A 24999-nucleotide genomic window follows, 5' to 3' on the forward strand; every position below is an offset into this window, starting at 1 on the left:
ACACATGCAGACAGACACACACACACACACACTTACACATACACTCTGCTGACAAAACATTTGTTTTTAGTCCCGTCAGTGTATTTCCTCCTGGTCGCGCTCCGATGTGCAAATGGTTAAAGAAAAAGTGCACGTCCCTGCCTCGTGCACTTTGATGTTGCCGTGGGAGACGGCTTTTATTTTTTCATCATCAGCGGCAATACAAAGCAAGTTCCTTTTTCCATAGCCAAGTCCTCTCTCGGAGAGTGGAGAGAGAGAGAAAGAGAGAGAGACAGAGAGAGAGAGAGAGAGAGAGGACACTTGGCACAGACACACACACGCATGCGGACACACGCACACACCCACACACATACACATGCAGACCCACAGACACACACACACATGCAGACACACCCAAACACAGGAAGACACAAACACACATGTGCAGACACACACACAGACAAACAGGAAGACACACACATATACACGTACACAAAGACACACAAACACATGAAGACACACACACTTGCAGACAAACAAACGCACACACGCAAAGAAAGGACACTTGTCTCGTTGAGAAAGAAGAGAGCGAGAGAGAGAGAGAGAGAGCATCTCTGTAATCAGAAGGTAGCCGTGTCTAAACACCATCGCAGAGGAAGCCAACAGATGCTCATTGTTTACACAACATCCAGCCGTGGTGGGATAATTACAAGCAACATCTGCGTGGGTGTGCGCGTGTGTGTGTGTGTGTGTCTGTCTAGTGTGCCTTTGTGTGTGTATTTGTGTCCACATGTATGTCTGTGGTTCTGCGTTTGTGTGTTTGTGTGTGTTTGTGAGTGTGCGTGTGTGTGTCTGCATGTATGTTTGGGTTCATATGTGTGTTTATGTGTCTGCGTTTGTGTGGCTTTGTGTCTGCATATGTATTTGTCAGCACACACGCATGTGTGTTTGTTTGTGAGTGTACTTGTGTTCACATGTTTCTCTGTACTCATGTGTGTATGCGTATGCGTGCGCTAGCTACAAAGCACCTGGCTTTATCGACATTCTCAACTGACCTGATATTTCCAACCTTGATTCCTTTGGTTCAAACATCCGCGTTCTGCCTCAACAGAAGCTAGCTCTGTTAGACAGCGCACTAGGCAATCGAGCCGCAGCTAATTAGCAAGCCCTAATGAAGTTGTTGTTTTATTGATGTGACCCGAAATCACAAAGTCTGTGTTTGTTTTAGTACACCGTTAATCCGTTCGGCAGCAGATGTCAGTTGAACTCAAAAAATTAAAATAAGTTTAAAAGTGTAACGATTCAGTTGAATTGAGGAAGATTGAAAGATTTTCAAAAAGGTTGGCTTTCAGTAAAGTCTTTTTTAAGGGTTTTTCCGGTTTGCCCCGCACCCTATAAAAATAAACCAATCATGGTGAGCGTGATTGGTTTATTGATAAAACATACATTAAGTGAGTAAGAAGGGTATCAATTTGTGGATTTACATCCACATGAACTTGCTTCAACTGTTTTTCCCTAGTGGCGGGAAAAGGGATGGCAGGATTTTATTTTTTACTTTCTCAGACCGTGGGATCACCTGACCTGGCTAATCCCGGCTGCCATTTTGTTTTTTCTCCTTATTTCCATCCTCTCGTCTTTCCGCAAGATAATTACCCTTTTATCCCCGGCCTCAAGAGGGAGATTATCTTTCGGGGGAGAGAGAGCGCAATTAACAGCTATTATTACCTTCTTGCTATCTTCACTCGCTGCTTCGCTTCTGTGGGATAAGATGATGGAAAACTTTTAACTCGGGATTCTACTGCGAAATCCCCTACGCCGCAGACCGAACGCAAACGAGTTCATCGTTGAGCAAATTAACTTGTGTTCGATGTTTCGCACCCGTTTCCGACAGATTCAAAGTGGAGATTTGAACCGAGGAGTTTATAAGCGTTGATTTTATCAGAGGCTGCGTTTGTCTGGCTGAGTTCTTTTGTAACGCACACCATGGGAGCTTCTGAGAGCTGGGTTTGTGTGGTGTGTGTGTGTGTGTGTGTGTGTGTTTGTGTGTGTGTGTTTGTATGTGTGTGTGTGTGTGTGTGTGTGTGTGCTGGAGGAAGCTGTTGAAATCCCCTAAGTTGTTAGTCAAAGAGCGAAAGGTGCTTCTGCTGTTGAGCATGAGGTGACACTTGTGTTTGTGGGGTCGGATGTAATTTATCCTGTTCGTGTGTGTTTGGATTTTGTGATTCTATTTCTATTATTTTGTTTTTGAAAAGAGAGAGAGCGAGAGAGAGAGACAGAGAGAGAGAGAGAAAACAGTGAGAAACACCGTCAAGCCCTTCTACGTCTCTTCACTTTGCTCCACCCGTTCAACAGCATTGGGCGGAGCTCTCAGCATTTAGCATCTGTCCCTCTGTCCCGTCGGCGGTGTGACCTACATAACTCTCCCAGCAGCGGGGTTGGTAGGGTTGTAGGAGGTGGGGTTGGAGGTGGTGGTCTAGGAGGTGGTGGTGGTGGTGGAGGAGAAGGAGGAGAAGGAGGTGGAAGTGGGGGAGGAGGTGGTGGAGCGGGAGAGGGAGGGGGAGGAGGAGATTGAGGAGAGGGAGGAAGTGGAAAGGGCGGAAAGGGAGGAGGAGAAGGAGGAGGAGGAGGAGGAGGAGGAGGAGAAGGAGGAGGAGGAATAGGAAGAGGAGGGAGAAGGAGAAAGGAAGGAGAGGGAGGAGAGGAAGGAGGAGGAGGATGGGGGATTAAAGCATGAGAATGCTGCAGTGATCCAGTCGCAGATGAAGGTTAACTGGATTTCTGCGTAATGAGGCGAGCGTTCAGCCGGCAGAGATTATCTTTGTTGCGTTGCTATGCTCTCTCTCTCTCTCTCTCTCTGTCTCTCTCTCTCTCTCTCTCTCTCTCCTTCTATATATGTCTGTCTCTGTCTTTGTCTCTCTCCCTCTCTCTCTCCACCCCCCCTCTCTCTGTCTGCCTCTCTCCCCCCCCCCCCCCCTCCGTCTTTCTCTCTCTCTCTCTCTCTCTCTCTCTCTCTCTCTCTCTCTCTCACTCTCTCTCCCCCTCTCGGTCGCACTCTCGGTCAAGGATCTCCACTCTCTTGTATTTCTGTTGGACCGCAGAAGCTATATTTTTCATCGAGGGCCCCTTTGATGCCGCGGTACCCCCGCCGCGGGGCCCCTACTCTTCTTCTCGCTGTCGGACAATTCAAGTTTTCCTTTTTCATGCTGTCTTACTTCATGAAGTATTTGTTTTATGTGAAATATATCTAAGCCTCTCTCTGTCTCTCTCTCTTGCTCTCTCTCTCTCTCTCACTTGCTCTCTCACTCTCTCTCTCTCTCTCTCGCGCTCTCTCTCTCTCCCTCTCTCTCTCTCCCCCCCCTCTCTCTCTCTCTATCTCGTGTCTCTCTCACTCTCTCTCTCTCTCTCTCGCGCTCTCTCTCTCTCCCTCTCTCTCTCTCCCCCCCCCTCTCTCTCTCTCTATCTCGTGTCTCTCTCCCCCGCTGGAGTTTCATTGTCTTCCACGCTGAGTTTTGTTCCATTTCCTTTGTAGGAATATGGGTCTTGATACGAAGATGGGATGTTTTTATATACCGCTGGCGCAACATCGAGGGAAAAGCCTTTAAAGTCCATAACGAGTACAGCGTATATCAATATCACACAATATCAAACCTTAGAAGCAGATAACAAGTACTGCATGTATTGATATCAAGTACTGTGCGTATGAATATTTAATGAAACCTTTATGATAAATAAGTACTGTTTGGATCAATATCATGTGAAACCTTTAATTTGAATAACAAGTTCTGCGTGTATCAACATCACATGAAACCTTTAAGTTAAATAAGTGTATTTACGTGTGTATTTATATTACATGAAACCTTTAAAGTGTATAAGTACTGCTTATAGTAATATCACATGAAACCTTCAAATTGAATGACAAGTACTGCTTCTATGAATATTACATGAAATGTTAAAGTTAATATCAAGTACTGTGTGAATCAATATCACATTAAACCTTTAAAGGACAATTTCACCGGTGGAGACATGAATCTGTATTAAAAGTGGGTCATATATTCAGTCAAATAGTAACATACATTTCTAATTTGGTGACTTCTTGACCGAGAAAATGCAGACAGTGACTTTTTGGCGCTTGAAGACGACAACACCCACAATGCCAATCAGCGTTAACTCCCTGCAGTCCAGCGGGAACAGCAGCATAGAGGAGAACTGATTGTTGCCGTTTGCGGACTCCCGGAGCTCTATATGTAAATAATATAATATTTATATATGTATCTATATAACATAATATTATACATAATATCACGACCAAAAGCTGTGTGCGCCTCCAGATGATATTATGAATTAAAGACTGCGTCGGGTTCTCGGACGTCTCTGGTACTTCCACAACAAGTAAAGACTTGTATTGGGGGTTATCTCGGCCAGTGTCCTGCACGGGTTCGGGTACCCGACGGGTGACCCGCACAATTTGGATGAAACGGCTGAAAAATAATGTACTTTGTCGGGCACGGGTGCAGGTCAGGTCGCACGCCTGAACAGCGTGGGTCGGTTGCGGGTTTTGCGATTGTGAGCGAGACTTCTGTGGTGCTGGATATGTTATTCAGGAGCGGAGGAGTCAACTAAAATCGTCCACAGTGGATGATCTGCTTTTTTTGCCCAGCAATCTAAAGCACCAAGCCAAACACTGGGACCGAGGCTCTCATTTGCAAGTGCACTGATTGCGTGCCAGTCTCCGACTATATACCTGACATTTATTCAGTTCTACTCTTCTGTGTGCCAGATAAGTGCAAATTATTGTCGTGTTTGCATTGTAATTCTTGTCTCTAGGGGCCAATACCTCCTTGAGCAAGATACCCGCTTCTTTCAACTGGTTATCAGTTAGCTTGCACGGTTTGTTTTTAGCCAGCTAGCCCTCACTTTTAAACGTTTTATCATGGCTATCTGTGGTCACTGCCAGCAAACTTACCGGCTTCTACAGGAGAGCATCGCGCGACTGAAACAGGATATCAAAAGCAAAGGCGATCTAATCCTCGGCTTCTCAACTATTGCAATAACTCAAGCCAAGCGGCTTACCCAGCTTAGCTCCAGCAGCTAGCCAGCTAGCCAGTCAGTTCGTTGGATGTTCAGCCGCTGTGTTCGGAGACACCACTCTCCCCTGGTCCGTCTCGGCAACCGCCGGGGGGGATCCAATCCACTTAACTGAGGCCCATGCCCCGACCGACGACCTCTGGCCTGCCCTCGGGGCTAAACCCAAGACCCGAGCTTGCTCTACTCCATATGACCCAGAGCCCTGGATCCGGCTGAGGAGTAGCAAGGGCCGGGCTAGACACTCCCTCCGCCTGCGATCCTTCGACACCCTGCCACTTAGCAACTTATTCCAGGTTTTGGATGATGGAGAAGGAAAGGACTCACCTGATGACCCCACGACGGATATCACTGAGGCGCTATACCTGCCGATGGAAGCGCCTACGCAACAACCGCCGCTGGCACCCAGCCGCCCCCTGTCTCCAGCGCCGCCGATGTCCTCACCGCGGTTCCCCGACCTACCCCTCCTCCATGGAGGCTCTGCGCCCCGGTTTAGGCCGCTGCTCTCTCAGGCTGCCCACCTTCCGCCCGCCCCATAGCTGGTGCACCACGACAGCCTACGTCCAGCACCTTCATGGTTCGGCATGTGGCGGTGAGAGGCGGCCGGACCTACTTCTATCCCGGTGCCAGCGTGAAGGAAATATCGTCCGCAGCTGACCAGGTGATCCCCAATCATGACTCTGCCACAACAGTGATTGTCCAAGCTGGAACAAAGGACCTCAAGGGACAGCAGTTGGAATCCATCAAGAAAAACTTTGTGCAGCTTGTGGACAACCTGCTGGTCACCGAGAAGCAAGTGGTCATTTCCGGACCCATCCCCTCTCCCCGTTTTGGTGACATTGTGTTCAGCCGCATATGCCAGCTGCACATGTGGCTGAAACAATACTGCCGAAACCAGGCCATTCCCTTTGTGGACAATTTTAGCACATTTTTAAATAGACCCCAGGCTTTTAAATGAGACAGACTCAACCATCCCAGGTAGGCTCACGTCTTTTATCAACAAATATCGAACTGACCCTTCTTTCTTACAGATCATGACAACCACCAACCATCCCTCACAAAAACAATACAAGCATCTATCTTCCAATTTCTGCAATAATTACACACAGAAATAACTATATACAGGCCTTTGCAGAAAATCTTAACCCTGCAATTCTAATTCAAATCCCTCTGAAAAATCTCCAGTCATCTGCCAGCAACTGCCCCCCATCACCAGTGAACTTCTGTCTTTTAAATGTGCGTTCCTTGAACAATAAGTCTTTTTTATGTCATGATTTCAGTACTTTTAACATGTTGGATTTTTTTTTGCAGAAAATCTTAACCCTGCAATTCTAATTCAAATCCCTCTGAAAAATCTCCAGTCATCTGCCAGCAACTGCCCCCATCACCAGTGAACTTCTGTCTTTTAAATGTGCGTTCCTTGAACAATAATTATTTTTTATGTTATGATTTCAGTACTTTTAACATGTTGGACTTTTTTAATATCACTGAAAACTGGCCCACTCAAGGCGATTGCAGCTCTCTCATAGAAGCAACCCCCCCTGATAACAGGCATCTACATCAGCCCCGTCTATCTGGACGGGGTGGGGGGGTTGCTGTCATTTTCAGAAATCATTTTAAATACACTCCTGTTGTGTATAATGCTTTTAACTCATTTGAACATCTTGGTTTTAGGATACACTCAAAAAATCCAGCATTAATCCTCATAATTTACAGACCCCCAAAACCGAACAGTGTTTTTATCCAGGAGTTTTCAAAGTTTTTTATTTTATGTCTAAATTTGACAGAGTTCTTATTATAGGTGATTTGGCATCCATGACATCCATGTCTGCTGGCCCAGTTTTATCACAGATTTTTTAGATGTTTTAGATTCTTTTAATCTCACCAAAGCCGTGAATGAACCCACTCACTCTAAAGGTCATAGATTAGATTTAGTTTTATTCAGTGGTCTCAGCCCAAATAATTTCAAATGTTTGGATATCTGTGCGTCGGATCACTAAGCAATTTTATTCAACGTGGTTTTATCTGTTTTAAACGCAGATCAGGAAACAGCTATCCGCCGCTGAGTTTTTAACCCTTTGACTGCTTTTAACCAAAATTTAATCTCGGTCTCCAATTTTAACCAAATTTGTCAATCCGTCCTGGACAAAGTTGCACCTTTCAAATTAAAAATATTAAATTCCAATCTACAGCCCTGGTTCAACAATCTAACTCACGAGATTAAGAGAGAGCGTAGATTTTATGAACGTTAATGGAAAAAGACCGGCCTCCAAGTATTTGCTTACATCTGGAGAGACTCAATGAAAAAATTTCAATCAGCAATAAAGGAAGCAAAAAAATCCTATTTTTCTAACCAGATTTTAAAAAAAAGTTCGAACCCGAGAGTTGTATTTAAGGTTTTAGATTCAGTCACCTCCTCTTCTCCCTCTCACATTAATGATGCTACACAAGAGACCTGTGAGGAGTTTCTACAGTTTTTTAAAGAGAAAATTGCTATCTCTTTTGAAGAGATTGCATTTTATCCACCAGTAGAGACATTTGTATATATTTTACTCATTTCCAACCTGTCTCACTGTCCTCTTTATCCGAAATCTTAACAGACATGAAACCAACCACGTGCAGCCTTGATTTTATTCCCACAAAGGTTCTTAAAGAGGTTATAAACACAGTTGGACCCAGCCTTTTATAAATTTTTAATAGTTCTTTAATCCATGGTGTTTTTCCATCTGCTTTTAAGGATTCTGCGGTCCAAACTCTTTTAAAGAAACCAACCTAACCAACCTGATCTTAATAATTTTAGACCTATTTCTCAACTTTCATTTTTTTGAAAATTTTTAGAAAAAGTTGTTTCCTCCCAACTTTTAACTTTTATGGCACAAAATAACTTATTTGAAAAATTTCAGTCTGGTTTTAGAGCATTGCAAAACACTGAAACTGCCCTCCTCAAGGTTACAAATGACCTGCTTTTAACTACTGACAGAGGAGAGAGTGCAATTTTAATTGTTTTAGACCTAAGGGCCATTTTCAACACTTTCAACACTATAGATCACTCAATTTTAATAAATTGTCTTAAATCCTTTATTGGTATCTGCACTTGGATGGTTTACTTCTTATCTTTTTAACAGAAGCTGTGCGGTCACCATCGGCAACCATTCTTCATCCACAACCCAAATTACCTATGGTGTACAGCAGGGTTCTATTTTAGGTCCTATTTTATTTTCAATATATATTCTCCCACTCGGCCAAATTATCATGCGGCATAATGTTTCTTTTCACCCCTATGCTGATGACACACAGATATACCTCCCGCTGAGACCCAACAATCAGAGAAGTCTGGCTTCTGTTTTAGACTGCCTTAAAGACGCTAACCGCTGGATGTCCCATAACTTCCTCCAACTTAAAAACTCCAAATCTGAAATAATACTGTTCAACCCGCCTACCACCATCACCAGTACCATCAGCCTCGGTCCATTGTCCAGCAATATCAAGCCCACTGCCAGAAACGTAGGTGTAATTTTAGATTCAGACTTCACTTTCATCCCTCACATTAACAAAGTTGTACAGTCATGTTTTCTCCATATCAGAACCATTTCCAAAATTAAACATCATTTATCACAACACAACCTTGAAAAATGTATCCATGCCCTCATATTCTCGCGTCTAGATTATTGTAACTCTCTGTTAACTGGCATCAACCATAAATCACTCTCCCGCCTCCAGTTGGTTCAAAATTCAGCAGCTAGACTTCTCACTGGTTTTTCTACAGACGACTTCACATCACTCCTGTCCTAGCTTCTTTGCACTGGCTCCCTGTCTGTTTTAGAATCGATATCAAGATTTTATTGATCACTTTTAATGCTCGTCATGGTCTAGCCCCCGAGTATATAACAGACATGCTGACCCGGTACGAGCCTGTTCGCAGCCTTAGATCTGCGGGCGGGGCCCTATTTACTGTTCCAAGGGCGAGGCTAAAGACCAGAGTTGATCAGGCCTTCTCCACCAAGGCACCTTGGCTTTGGAACGACCTGCCCGCGGAGATAAGGCTTGCTGAATCACTAAAAACGTTTCAATCACTTCTTAAAACACATTTTTATAGACTTGCTGTTACGTGTCGTCATCTTTTTATTCCTTTTTTTTATTTTCTTCCTAAACGTCGCCCTAATTGTGTTATGTCAAAGCACTTTGTAAACGATTGTTTTTAAAGGTGCTATATAAATAAAGATATTATAGTGTAATTTCCCGGCGTTCGATCAAATGTTTTCCTTCCGGTGCGGGTTGGGCGTCAGTATCAATTTACAGCGGGTCTGGTAGGGTGCGGAATGTAATTCACGGGTACGGGCGGATGCGGGTTTGCAAAATAAGACCTGTGTACGGATTCTCGGCTATGGTGGAGAAGGAATTGGGGGAAGAAATGTTGGCTTTGACTCAGACCAGAGACGTCGGAGAACCCGACGCAGTCCTTTATTAATAATTTCCTCCAGAGGCACACACAGCTTTTGGCCGTGATATTATATAATATATTATAGATGTCTACATATTATTTTATATCATTTCGATTTAGAGCTCCAGGTCTCCCGCCGGAGCTCCCGGAGTGTTCTAGAGTATCGTATAGAACCCGGCCAAAAGCTGTGTGCGCCAGATGATATTATGAATAAACTACTGCGTCTCTGGTACTACATCATTGCTTCTTTAGCGCTCCATGGTATACCGGAATGATGCAAGACCATTCAAAAATATGACGTGAAGTGTCCCTTTAAAGTTAATAAGTACTGCGTGTACCAATATCACATGACCATAGGGATGGGATACATTACACTTCGTACTGGATACACATAATATTGACACTGATCTCCTGACATCACATCAGCAAAGTGGCAACAGGAAGTGGATTATCCCTGCGGTGGGATGTAAGAAAACTCAATTCCCGATTTAACCTCCAATCAAGCTACCCAAGCTTCCGATTTAATCCTTTCACTTAAGCGACGACCGGGGCTGCTTTCCGATTGGCCTTCACCTATTCTCCTGGCCAATCAGCGGGCAGGGTTTCGTAATTGATACTTGTACTTGTCAGGGCTGAGCTGAGTAGCCCGCCTTCCCCCTGTTTGTGTATCAGTGACCCCTTCATCTCCCTCACTCTCTCGACATAATTAAAACCCACGCTTGTCTGTGATACGCAAAATCATCTAATCTAATAACGGCGTCATCTGTTATTCATGTGGACGGTCGTGGCTCTCGCTCTTTTGTCTCCCTTTGTCAGGCTTTCTCCCCCCTCTCCCCCACTCGCCTCCCTCCCCTCCCTCCCTTCATTCATCAATCGGGGATCTAATGAGTGTACATTATCGCTCTTCATAGACGTGATTACATTATGCAAAGGACTCAGAGGAACTTTTTGTTTTGGTCTGTCTGTGGGTGGGTGTGATGTGTGTGTGTTTGTGCATTTATCTTTGTGTGGGCTTTTTTGTGCGCTTATGTGTGTGTGTGTGCGTTTGTGTGTATGCATGTGTGCCTTCTCGTCTGTGTTTGCGTTTGTGTGTCCCTGCATCCGTGTGTGTGAGTGTGTGTGTGTGTGCATTTGGGCTTGTGTGTACATTTGATGTGTGCTTGTGTGTGTGTGCGTTTCTGTTTGTGTGTGTGTGTGTGTGTGTGTCGTTCGCTGAGTGATGGAGGTGCATGAATTAATCCAACAAACCGTTTTGACAACCGAGTGAGTGACGTGTGAGCCGGGAGATGTTGAAGCAGAGGTGATAGCGGGGGGCCAATGGTGGCTGTTGTCATAGTGATGATGATGTTGGAGGTGATGATGGCGCGGGTTATGGTTGTCCCTGTTATGGTGAGGATGGTGGTGGACGGGGTGATGGTTGTCGTGGTGATAATGGTGACGGGGGTGATGGTTGTCATGAGGATGATGATGATGAAGATTGTGATGGTTGTCATGGTGATGATGATGGTGGTGGTGGATGTGGTTGTCATGATGATGCTGATGACCATGGTGGATGGGGTTGTCATGGTGATGATGATGATTGTGGTGGATGTTAGTTTTAATGGTTATGATGATGACCGTGGCAGATGTGGTTGTGATGACGGGGTTGGATGCGGTTGACATGGTGACGACTACAAGGGGGGTGGCGGCGGTTGTCATGGTGATCACGACGATCGGGGTGACGGGGACGTTGGGTGGGCCACTTGAGTGCGGGCAGCGTGTGGGGGCCGCCAGAGGCCTTGTAATCCCCCAACCCTCCCCCCTCCTCCCCTTCCCCTCTCCCCCTACCTCTCTCCCCCCTGCCATGACAAAGTGGATCAGCTCTCCATCAAAGGTCCTACCCCCCCCCCCCCCCAACACACACACACACTCATAGAGACACACACACACAAACACACACACACACACACACACACACAACCCCCCCCCCACACCCTATTTGTCAGTTTGGCAAAATCTTTGCAGAGCGGTGATGGCAAGAATGGACTCATAGCTCCTGGGGTGATGTGTGTGTGTGTGTCGGGGGGTTGGACGGGGGAGAGGGGGGCTTCCTCCTCCTCTGGCAGGGCTTTAAGTGAGGCTATTTAATGGCTTTCAGACCCACTGTGGTCATGTTTAGGGGGGCTGGCCATCACTCTCCGGAGGTGTGTGTGTGTGTGTCTGTGTGTGTGTGTGTGTTTTTTGTTTGTATTTTGGTCTGCAGCTATGTTCGTGTCTCACTGCGGCCAATTGTGTGTATGTTTGTCTGCTGCCATGTGTATGTGCCTGTGTGAGTATGTGTGTGTGTGTGTGTGTATCTGGTGTGTTTTTTATGGCCGTGCATGCGTGTGTGTTTGTATCTCTGCGGCCATGTTTGTATGTCTGTGGCCATTTGTGTGTGTCTGCAGCCGTGTGTGTTGATCTGTGGCTTTGTGTGTGTGTCTGTGTGTGTGTGTTTGTATGTCTTTGCGGCCATTTGTGTGTGGGGGTGTGTGTCTGTTGCATTGTGTGTGTGTGATACTTCAGAATGTGTTGCAGGCTCTTTAGTTTGAACATTGTTTCAGGACATTTGAGGCTCCTTGATGCACAGAAAAACACGAACAAAGAAAAACTCAGAAGGGCTCATTGGCTGCTGCAGATAACGTGTGTGTGTGTGTGTGTTTCTGTTTGTGTGTTTGTATGTGTGCATTTGTGTGGGTCTGCATTTGTTTTATGTGCGTCTGTGTGCCTTTGCGTTTGTGTGTCCGTCTGTTGGCCTGCGCGTTTGTGTGTGTGTTTGTATGTGTGTGTGTGTGTGTGTTTTTGTGTGTGTGTGTGTGTTTTCGCCAACCCAAAGAAGCGAGTGCTGTCATTGCAGTTTAACATTCAGTTTCCAACACCCTCATGTTTTTAATTGTTTTGTGGTAATTTTCAATTGTTATCGCTGCAGTCTTATTGTGTTGCGGCCCAATCGCTATTGGTTCTTTTCCTCTTTTCTCTTTGTGTGTTTGTGTGCGTGTGTGTTGATGTGTACATACGTGTGTGTTTTTGTGTGTTAATGTGTCTTTGTCCCTTTGTGTCGGTGTGTGCAGCTGTTTCTCTGTATGTATTTGTGTGTGTTTGTGTGTGTGTCTGCATTTATGTGTGTGTCTCCGTCCCTGTGTGTGTGTCTCTACCTCCATGCGTGTGTGCTTATGTGTCTCTCTCTCTCTCTCTCTCTCTCTCTCTCTCTCTCTCTCTCCAGGCTTCCTGAGTACAGGCGACCAGGCGGCCAAGGGGAACTATGGTCTGCTGGACCAGATCCAGGCTCTCCGCTGGGTGAAGGAGAACGTCTCCGCCTTCAAGGGCGACCCCAAGAGGGTGACCATCTTCGGCTCCGGGGCGGGGGCCTCCTGCGTCAGCCTGCTCACCCTGTCACACTACTCTGAGGGTGAGGAGGGACTCACACACAATCACACTACTCTGAGGAAAGGGAGGGACACACAAAGAGACACACACTACACAGAGGCAGGCACGCACAAACAGACGCTCTCACACTACTCTGAGAGTACAAAGGAACGCACACACAGACAAACACACTACAGGTAGGTAGGGACGCCCAAAGACACTCACAGACAAGCAACTACTGAGGTTACGGACCCACACAGACACACACGCAGACGCAAGTACTACTCTGAGGGCAGGGAGGAACGTACAAACACACGCACACAGGTACACATGCTCTCACACTACTTTGAGGGTAGGGAGGCACAAACACACACACACACACACGGATGCAGAGACACACAAACACACACACAGTCACAAATGGATGCAGAGACACACACACACGCACAAACAAATGGACACAAACACACGCATGCACACACGACCGCAGACACACTTACGGCCTAGTATAGCCGTCACCATGGAAATCGAGGGATGTTCACTAAAGTGGATACGGTATCAACTTCATCATCCTTTTCATCTGCTTTGTCATCGTCCTCATTCTCATTGCTAATATCATCATCATCATCATCCTCATTAAGTTTTGTCGTTATTATTTTAAGTTGTTGTGATTGGTCTGTTCACTGACCTTCCTGACACGCCCCCCTCATCAAATCCATAATCCCATCATCGATTGTTTGGGCGATGCCCCCTCCGAGCCGCGGGCGACGCCCCTCCGACCCGTTGGCGACGCCTCCTCCGGGACTGTTAGCGTGCGAACGTTGTGCCACCGCGGCTAGCATGACAGCTAATGCTCGGTGCTAAAGGGAAAGGCTAACATGCGGTGACAGACTGATAAGACCCCCGGAGACAGGCCAGCTAACTCTCTCTCTCTCTCCGTCTCTCTCTCTCTCTGTCTCCCTGCAAATGGTTTATAAATAGCACGGTGTGAACTGGGAAATAAATGAACTGCTGTTTCTCCAAATGCTTCACTTTTTGCTTACCAGTGGTGTCTTTATTTCCACGAGTACATCTCGTCGTTTGCCCATGGGCGCTGGTTATACCCCCGATTTTGGAGTGTATTGCCTGCGGTAGATTGGATGCACGTTTTCTCGCTCTTGTTTGCAAATTAGGGCGTGCTGATGGCTTCTCACCTCGCCGCCTCTCCAGCGGGCAGCACCATGTTTGGAATAAAGTCTGTGGATGTGTGCGTTTGAATGAAGATGGCTTTCTATATATATATCAATATATATATATATATATGGGTTTGAATGATGTCTGTGTATATATATATATATATATATATATATGTATATACGTTTGAAGGATTTCTGTATGTATATGAATGCATATATATGTCATTGGTTCACCCATTCATTCATCTACACATTCACACACCAGTGGCTCTGTCAGCTACTAAAGGCAACAGCCAGCCCGTCAGGAGGCGTCTTGCTAAGGGACACCTCAACACACTGGGGATCAAACTAGCAACCTTCTGGTCGCCGGCCTGGGTTTGAGAGATGACCATAAAGCTTCCTAAGTCCACTTACCCCTTCATCCACACATTCAGACATTCACACACCGAGGGCGATGTCAGCGACCTAAAGCAGTCAGGGTGAGGCGTATCGCTCAGGGACACCTTGACACCACTCAACCTACCCATTTGCGAGTCAACCCGCTCTACCTCCTGAACCCCAAAATACTTCCCTGGGTTTAAGGGACGACCATAAAGCTTCCTCCGTCCACTTACCCCATCTTCTCCTCCCTACAGACCTCTTCCAGAAGGCCATCATCCAGTCCGGCACGGCCCTCTCCAGCTGGGCCGTCAACTACCAGCCCGGGAAGTACACGCGCGTTCTGGCCGAGAAGGTGAAGCATGTTTGTAATCTAACTAATTACTATTTCCGTCGTTACAACGCCGTTACCGTTACTGTACGATAAATGCAGTGCGTTACTATGAATTAATTGAATAAACTGAGTAATCCGAACGAACCCCTGGCTCCAAACACGAACTGCTAGTGGGGAGACCGGGTGGGTTAACAATGAGATAAGCGATTATGATTGGCTAAGGCAGAGTCATGTTTCATGGTAGCCAATCGGAGCCAGTGTTTTTACACACAAGCCAGGACACGCGCGCGACACACGAAGCAGAAATGGCGAGTCTGGAGCAATCCGATGAAAAGTTGGCATTTTCTGTAGTATTCGGCAGATGTTCCACAGCCTTTGCAACCAAGCAAATTGAAATTGAGGCCCCATCCACACTAACCCGGGTAAATGTAAAAACGAACATCCGAAAATGATCTCCGTCCACACTATCGTTTTCGGAATGTTTTGCATCCACGTTCCACACTGAAATTATTTTGATAAACAGTTGTTGTCATGGTTACGTAACCCCGCCACGCCTCTTTGTTTCGATTACAGGCGCGCGATCAGCTGATATTTACAGTTGATCAGCTGGTTAATAATTTTCGTCTTGTCCAGAAACGCCGCTCCAAGTACGGTTTGAACTGTCGTCTCTCGGGTTCTTTACCTCCGGCGTTGGAGCAACGAATATGTTTGAGCATATCAGGGTCTTGAATGGGCAGTTCAACCATTTAACACATTAAGGCCAAATGAAAACTGCTCAGAAAAATCCAAATTCTGTGACAAATAGCAACTTTCTTTTTTTCACAGTAACGCAAATAGTTACTTTCCCTGGTAACTAGTTACTTTTATTAGAGAGTAATTCAGTTACTAACTCAGTTACTTTTTGGAACAAGTAGTGAGTAACTATAACTAATCACTTTTTTAAAGTAAATTTCCCAACACTGGTCATAGGTAACCCATCCCTATATTAGACATCTGTCATTCAGAACGTCAGACGTCATGGTCAATAGGCCAGAAAGAACACGGCAGTCAATCAGTTTTCACACATAGAATTACGTAATTGTAAACCAGAATTCACAATACTATTAAACCATATTTCATGGACTTAAATATTATAATTATTTCAATAGTGTTTCATCAATCTTAATCACTGAAATTAATTTGCAATCATAAATATCAAAATGGCTCCAACACGTTATCTTATCTTATCTTTATCAAGGTGGGCTGCAACATGCTGGACAGCATTGACCTGGTGGAGTGCCTGCAGAAGAAGTCCTATAAGGAGCTGGTGGAGCAGTACGTCACCCCCGCCAAGTACCACATTGCCTTCGGGCCGGTCATCGATGGTGACGTCATCCCAGACGACCCTCAGATCCTGATGGAGCAGGGCGAGTTCCTCAACTATGACATCATGCTGGGCGTCAACCAAGGGGAGGGGTTTAAGTTTGTGGATGGCATCGTCGACTCCGAGGACGGCGTCTCCGCCAACGATTTTGACTTCGCCGTGTCTGACTTTGTGGACCATCTCTACGGATACCCCGAGGGGAAGGACACCCTCCGTGAGACCATCAAGTTCATGTACACGGACTGGGCAGACAAGGAGAACCCGGAGACACGCCGGAAGACGCTGGTGGCACTGTTCACGGACCACCAATGGGTGGCGCCGGCGGTGGCCACGGCCGACCTCCACGCGCAGTATGGGTCGCCCACCTACTTCTACGCCTTCTACCACCACTGCCAGAGCGACATGAAGCCCAGCTGGGCCGACTCGGCGCACGGAGACGAGGTCCCGTACGTTTTCGGGATCCCCATGATCGGACCGACCGACCTGTTCAACTGCAACTTTTCGAAGAATGACGTGATGCTCAGCGCCGTAGTCATGACCTACTGGACCAACTTCGCCAAGACGGGGTAATGGACCGTCGGGAGGGTTTGGTGTTGGTTTTGGTTTTGATTTCGGTTTCAATGTCGCTCTCGCTTTCTGCTTTGCTTTTGGACTTGCGATGTGTGGATCAATTTTCGGTTTTGGTTTCGGTTTTGCTTTCATAGCCATATCTCTCTCTCTCTCTCTGTCTCTCTCTCTTCCTCTCTGTCTCTCTGTATGTTTCTCTTGCTCTCTGTCTTCTCTCTTTTTCTGTCTCTTTCTCTCTTTCATTGTCTCTGTCTCTCCCTCTGTCTCTGTCTTGGTCTCTCTCTCTTTCTCATCTCTCTCTCTCTCTCCTCTCTCTTTGCTTCTCTCTCTCTACCTATATCCCTCCCTCACCCTCTCTCAATTCGCGGCGAGCGGCCGATAAAACAGCGAGTGCGGAAAAAGCAAACTCATTGTACCCCTCCCCCTCCCCCACACTGCTGTCATTGAATCAAAGCTGAATGACGCCCCCCCCTCCCCCCACTCGCCCCCATTTTCCAAAACAAAACACAAAACGATTTGAGTGCGAGGGGTGAGTGGGTTGTTGAGTGGACCGCTAAAATATCACCACTTTGTAGCACACTCTGGTCCTTCTCTCTCTCTGTCTCCTCCGTCGCCGGGCGCGTTGCCGGGGTTACCGTTGCCATGTCAGATGAGACGTCATAACGGGCTTCTCGTCTCACAGAGGGCAGGGTTTAACAAGTTTATTTCCGTGGTGATGCAGAAGGAACGATGCTAAGTGTGACTTGCGTAAAAGATGAAGGCTTGAGAACGATACAAAAAACACACAATTTAACATAATTATTAACATAATTACAGAGAACGATACCACAATGTGTTATGATGTAGTGCGTATACTGGCGTCTGTTTGTGTATATGACCTGTGTATATATTTGTATTCAACCTACAACACAATCCAACCCAACCCAACCCAACACAATACAACAACACAACGCAACATGAAACGAAAAGACACAAAACAACCCTACACAACGCAAAACAACACAACAACACAACCCTAAATTTAAATAAGCAGAAACATAGACACAGAAACGTACACACGGTTGTGTCGTCTTTGTGGCTTTTGGCTTGGCGCCTATGGGTGGTTTGTGTGTCTGTCTCCGAGGGGCAGGAGGTCAAGTGTGTCTGAGAGCCGTGATGAGCGGTCTGCTCAGCATTCAGAGGGGACAGCAGCTCACACACACACACACACACACACACACACAGGACGCACACATAATGACGCAGACACACACACACACACAAGCATGCACGCATGAGCGTGCACACACACAGGATCACACACAAACACATGCACACGAGCACGCACACATATAGACACGAGTATGCACACACAAACACACAAACACACACAAAAAAGCACGCACACACACTCTGACACACACTCTCACACACACACACAAACACACGAGCATGCACACAGATAAGAGAACACACACATTGGCGCACGCACACACAGGATAAAACACACACACACAGACACACACACACACGCACACACACACCCAGCCCCAAGGCCGCCCCCCTCCCTCCCCAATCCCTTCTTCTCCTCTTCAAAGTTAATAAAATGGCCACCCCCCGAGGCCCCCTGTGATGACCGCAAAAATAAAAGCCCCCGCGCAAAGTCGAACACACAGATGGAATAAAAGTGCCAAAAAAAACGGTATGAATGCAAACAATACAGATCATTTTTATGAGCCGTTGCAGTCAGATTGTCGACTTCTCCGGAAGACGTTTGGCGAGTTTTGTTTATTTTGTTAATTTTGTGCGTTTGTGCATATTGTGTGCATTCTGTGCACGGTTGCAGTCTTCAAAGGCGAATGTGCGTATTTTGTGCTTTTTGTGAGTTTTTGTGCACTGCTGTCAGATTATCGACTCCTCCAGAAGGCTTCGGTGTGTGAACGGGTCCGGGTTGAAGCCCGGTTCCGGGATTCAATCCTGATGCGCGGAGGATTAAGTTATTCTTAGTGAATCTAACGGCTACACGGATTAAGTTAATCTAATGAGTCTAACGGCTACACGGCCTGTCGATCCCCGCTCGTTGGTCCGGGATGCGTCACCCGGAACCAATGATTGGTTGTTCCTGATTGGTTGATCCAACATGATCCGGGCGAATCGAAGAGATAGCCTGCCAGATAGTTGTATTTTTGTTATTTTTTCGATGTTAGATGGTCAGGGATTGATGTAGAAAAACGCTGTATAACAAGGGCGATAATTATAAGATTGAAACAACTCTGATCAACTCGTTGGCGATAACTTTTTTAATCTGAATAAAATAAAAAGAAGTGCGAATAAAATTGAGCCGAAATGGAAACAACATAAATCAGATGATAAAGATAAATGCATATTATGGAAAGATAATAAAGAAAAATAATCGCGATAATCAAATAAAGAATTACACCAGAAATACGGAAAAACTTGCACTGTCCGATGTATAACGTGCACTGTCCGATATTAAACGTGAACTGTCCTATACATAACGTGCACTGTTCGAATATATAACGTGCACTGTCCGATATGTAACTTAGATAACATGCACTGTCCGATATATCAAGTGCACCTTCCGATGTATAACGTACAGTGTCCAATATCGGATTAATAATTCCTCCCTGTTATGCTCTGTCCGATATATAACCTACACTGTACGATATATAACGTTCACTGTCCGATATTGGATTAATAACCCCGATATCCTTCCTGTTTGCTCTGTCCCCAGCGACCCGAACCAGCCAGTCCCCCAGGACACCAAGTTCATCCACACCAAACCCAACCGCTTCGAGGAGGTGGCCTGGACCAAGTACAACCCCAAGGACCAGCTGTACCTCCACATCGGGCTGAAGCCACGTGTCCGCGACCACTACCGCGCCACTAAGGTGGCCTTCTGGCTGGAGCTGGTGCCGCACCTCCACAACATCAACGACATCATCCAGTACGTCTCCACCACCACCAAGATCCCCCCGCAGGACACCACGCCGTACCCCTACACCAAACGCTTCCCAGGGAAGAACAACTGGCCCTCCACCACGCGGCACCCAGGGCTCCCACCGGCCAACACCAAGCAGGGCACGGACCAGCGGAAGGGCGGGAACGACAACGGCGATCCCGGCGACGGGTCAGCGGTGGTCATCGAGACGAAGAGGGACTACTCCACGGAGCTGTCGGTGACCATCGCGGTGGGTGCCTCGCTCCTCTTCCTCAACATCCTGGCCTTCGCAGCGCTCTACTACAAGAAGGACAAGCGGCGCCACGACTCCAATCGCCGTCTCCCAACGGTGCCGCAGCGGGGCGGGGAGTGCGGCGGGAGGGGCCCGGGGCCCGGCTCGGCCGCTGCCGCTGCTTCCGCGGGCACCAACGACGTGGCGCACCTGCAGAGCGAGGAGCTGATGAGCCTGCAGATGAAGCAGCAGCAGCAGCAGCTGCTGGAGCACGAGCACCTCCAGGAGCACCTGCAGGATCACCTGCACCTGCAGGTGCAGCAGCAGCAGCAGCAGCACCTGGAGTGTGGCGTGGCTCTACAGGCTCACGACGCGGCCCTGGCGCGGCTGGCGTGCCCGCCAGACTACACACTGACGCTGAGGCGCTCGCCGGATGACCTGCCCTCCATGATGGCGCCCAGCACCATCACCATGATCCCGGGCTCCCTGGGCGGCATGCAGCCACTGCACAACACCTTCAACAGCTTCGGCGGAAGTCAGAACAGCACCAACCTGCCCCACGGACACTCCACCACCAGGGTATAGCTCCGCCCCTGGAGGGGCCTGGAGGAGGATGTCTAGGTGGGGTCTGGGACCGGGTGGACTAACCGACGCAGGGATGGTTTGGTGGAGACCCTGGATGGGGTAGGACTGGATGGAGGGTGGAGAGAAGAGTGGGGTTGGATGGAGCAGGAGAAGGGGGTTGTTTGGAGGTGGAGGAGAATAGGTTGTTTGGACGCGGAGACCCTGGTTGGCCGGGGTTGGATATAGGGTGGAGAGAAGGCTGGTGTTGGATCGAGATGAGAAGGGGTTCGTTTTTTACCCTGATGCACTGGTTTGGGTGAGGTTAGCAGCTGGAGGAGAAGTGGTCTGGATTCAGGATTGCAGGATTCGGCTAGCACAAATTTTACACGGAAAACAGGGACTTGGACGTGGGTTGGGGGCGCGAGGAGAGACCAAGAGCTACGAGGACTTTGAGGTCTTGGGGGCTTCGTAGGTCTTTGGGGTCTTGGAGGGTCTCGGAGGGCGAGACGTTATTTTGCTACCACGCCTTCTCAGAGAACCATCGCCCGTATCATCACACAGACTTCTGGAACAGACCGGATGTAGACATCAGAGGGACGGTCGCTTCAGTGTCGCGTCCGGGAGTCACAGGGTCTGGCCCCCCTCTCCAACCCAACTTTTACGTTGAACTTATTTCGCCATGGAGAGTTTGACCAAAAGATCGAAATTATCGCAGAAGGGGAAAACCTTACAATCACACACTCCTGCACACAAACTACTCTCATCTCTGTGGCCATTTTGTGCCATGAAACAGATATATATATATATATATATATAAACAATCTGAAGTCGACAGGGGCAGCGGCAATCCTTTGATTATCGTTCCGCTACTGAGACAGTAATGGACGACCGAGACAGTAATCCAATAAAGGATCCATATGTTAAATATTAAATATCGACCGGGGCGAAAACTTTCAAAATGAAAATCACCCCCGGGGGCCTGAAATGTATTTATGAAACCTTTTTAAAGAACAAAAAAGTATATAGTTGTGAACAGAAGTTTAATGAAAAAAAGTTTAAAGATATCAAAAGAGCTTTTATTGTTGTTGATTTTATGTTTTTTTTTCATCGGTTGAATCCATATGCTTTTCCGTTCGCTGTGTGTGTGTGTGTAAATATCCGTACTTTAAATGTTATGATTTTATAGGAATTACAATTTTTTCTACGTTTTTTATTTTTCCGCGTTTTTTTTTTTCTTACCTACCACAAAATGGCAGAAATGCAAAAACAATCCCCATTTAATGAGGACGCACATTTTAACACGACTTTTGGCGGTCGGCTGTTTTGGGCAAATCACAATATTTATAAAACGTTCACGATTGAGCGTTCAACATCATCGTTATTCACGTAAAATCATACTTGCATGCCCCGATAAAAGCTTTTGGATTTTCTTCTTCTTCTAATTCTGTCGGACACCCCCCTACTCTTAAACAGGACATGGTATGATCCTCTCCCCAACACACACATAGATACATGCTAGACTTTTAGGCGGTTTAATTTTGTATGGCTTCATTTTTCATTTTTGTCTTGCTATCGAAACACTGCCTCAGCTTAAATTAACTTAACTTAAATGTGGCCCGCTATGTTTTATTTGGAAACCGACAAGAAAAAATAACAAGGCAGTGAAATCTTTTGTTTAAATTTATTTGAATACGTTTGTAAAAGAGGTATATGTTAGATATTTCAAATTGTCATATGCTAGCAATATGTACACGTGCAGGCTTGTGATATTTTTTGGGTTACGGAAGCAAGTGAATGATTGTAAATATTAATGACATTATTATATAAAAAGTATGGAGGAAAGTAAAACTAACTCTTTTTAATTCTGCATCCTTTGACGACAAATTAAGCCAAAAAAAAATAGATTTTAATCAACATTTGTAAATTCTATATGAGATATTCTGTTGAGCCCTCAGTTCGGTCAGGATTAAAAGGGTTTTATTGTAGAGTTTGGAAGTTTCCTTAGTTTGTCTTCTGATATTTGTTTGCAGTTTTGCCTTAAGTAATATAAATAATATCTGTGGCTGGACACCTGTATAAACTTTTTCTGCAGCATTTTTAATAAAATATTAAAGTATTTTCTAAAAAACTACGACAACCACAGCGATGTTCGAAAGTATCATTGGGACGAGAATATTGTTCATCTTTTGAACGATGCACATATTAAACAAGCTAAAACACACAAAAAATGTACATATATATATATATATATATATATATATATATATATATATATATATATATATATACATACATATATATATATACATTCATGGTTTAGAACAGATCCATTAATGAATTAGACAATTCCATTTTCGGTTCAATATCGGGATCATGAGATCACGATTATGAGATCGGGACTGTGTGATCGGAACCATGAGTTGAGGATCCTAAGATATGCACCACCTGGTGAGACAAAGACCACAAGTAAATGACACATATCTGATTCGACACCTTCATTTTTGTTTCAATAAAATATATATTTTTGATATTTATATACACTTCAAGTTGACACGTTCTGTCATGACAAAACACAGCCTTCCGTAGGACCATGGCTACCATTTAGTGAATCATATAAATATTTAGGGTGCGATCCAATACCTATTCAACCATACTACTTTGTATGCCAGAAAAAATATTTAGTATGGTATGTGAAATGCAGTTTGCAAGAAAAACACCAAGATGTTGGAGTAAATCCCATCCCATTTATCAGTACGCAAGCCAGCATGCAGCCAATGGCGTGGCGTGGGGATTTTTTTTGAGGAAAACAAGTGAGACAAAAACCTTTAATCGACATGCTTTTTTGAAGCTTGTATGTATTAAATGTAACAACAAGAGCTATTTGAGCGCCTGGTCATTTTACCAGGACTTACACACGCCTGTATTCTGACGGACTCGACACGACACTCTCTCTCTCTCTCTCTCACTCACTCACCCCCCCCCCCCCCCCCCACACACACACACACACACGCACACAGTCCTCCTAACATCTTATTCAAATATACATTTTATTATAAATGCACCCCCCACCCTGACCGAAATGCACAACTAAATGCCCAATCAAGATTTGACAGTGAATGAAAGAAGCGTTCATTCACAATGTAATTAGTATACGTTTTACGTAGGTTATTTCAAGTTTCACGTTCACTTGTAACACGACTCACACAATCAGTTGTATTTGTGCTGGACATTCACATACTTTCTATACATCGTTTTCGTTTAAAACTAAGCCAAATGTTCATTATACAACACTACTTAAAATACAACACCAAGACAACCCAGAACAAGCGGCTATAAACAACCACAGCCACATCTGTTCAGGTGAGCCGGCCCTATAAAGCTACTGTCACTGGTATTGATTCATTCAGTAACAACCGCGATAAAATAACACCTTCAGTGGATTGACCAATGCAACTTATTCCAGGCAATCAAGGCACAATTAGCAATATAAGAACACGAAAAATAACACACGTAGCGAAACGTTCAGGGTACAGTAAAGCTGCATCAGAAGATGGTGTGTATTTTACTCACTCTATTTATTGTCAATGGACATAGTTCTCCTCATTTAAAGTGTGATAACCTTTCTTTCTGTCCACACACAGCTGAAGCTGCGGCATTGGTGTGCCATCACATTCGATTTTTAGTTGCTGCTCAAGTGGCAGTTTGGTAAAATTATTTTTACTAAATACTCTAAATCTCCACCCTCCATAACTGCACTTGCTAATATGCTAATATGATAAAAATGCAAACATGCTATTCTCCCGCTATTTGTTTACATTTCAGTGACGTTGATAATGATGCTTTGAAATGATTGGTCTGAAGCCAAGGGCCCAGTGGCTTCCCTTGGCACTCTGCTGACTAATCACAGGAGGGCAGTGTCATGACGGTACCCTCACCTGATTGGTTAATCCTCCTTTTTCTTTTCACCAAGGGATGCCACCTCGGGCTTGCTCCCTCGCGGATGTAAAGTGTGCAATGTCGGGTTTTACCGCATATTTAGTATTAAACATTTAGAGTGGGCGCTGTTTCGCGCATTGTGAAATGCTCAATGAGAGGATGAAGTGGGGAAAAAATGACAGCAACACAGCACCAACGGATTACCGAAACTGTTAAAGGGGACATATTATACCACCAGGTGTGATTGTGATAAACCTTACAAGCCGTTTCGAAAATCTGCCCCATATGACATCACTAGTGGGCGTGTCGAATTAGATCTGTGCTGCATATAAAAAATCAAAGTCTAAGAGCGTTTTCCCTTTTATAATTTTTTACTCCGATCGAACGGAGCAAGAAGCATCGCTCTGATTGGCTGGAGTTAATTGACACCATAAAGCAGTTTCCCCATGGGCGGGAATCCCGGGGGGGAAACAACCTCCCCATCGTGAGCAAAAATCGATTTGTCCTCCCCAATATATCACTGTAAACATAACCAAGTAATTTCAATAACATTTGTGCTCATTATAGACACCTAATAGCGCGTTTTTAAATTGCAAAAGATTGTTTGCCCCCCCCCTTCTGCC

The 24999-nt window shown here is 45.8% G+C and overlaps 1 protein-coding gene across 3 annotated transcripts in view; it reads left to right on the forward strand.

Moving 5' to 3' along the window:
* The window catches only part of nlgn4xa (neuroligin 4 X-linked a), a gene marked incomplete at both ends in the record, with an annotated part of 49827 nt that extends 29366 nt beyond the window's left edge, over positions 1-20461 (forward strand). For all 3 annotated transcript variants that reach the window (XM_079737433.1, XM_079737434.1, XM_079737435.1), the window contains 4 exons: positions 12744-12929; positions 14697-14794; positions 16011-16702; positions 19438-20461. In XM_079737433.1, coding sequence (XP_079593559.1) covers positions 12744-12929; positions 14697-14794; positions 16011-16702; positions 19438-20461 — 2000 coding nt within the window. The remainder of the gene's footprint in view (positions 1-12743; positions 12930-14696; positions 14795-16010; positions 16703-19437) is intronic.
* Between the last annotated feature and the right edge of the window lie 4538 nt (positions 20462-24999).

This window comes from Pollachius pollachius (genome assembly GCF_949987615.1).
Source record: "Pollachius pollachius genome assembly, chromosome: 6".
In the NCBI taxonomy this organism is placed as follows: Eukaryota; Metazoa; Chordata; class Actinopteri; order Gadiformes; family Gadidae; genus Pollachius; species Pollachius pollachius.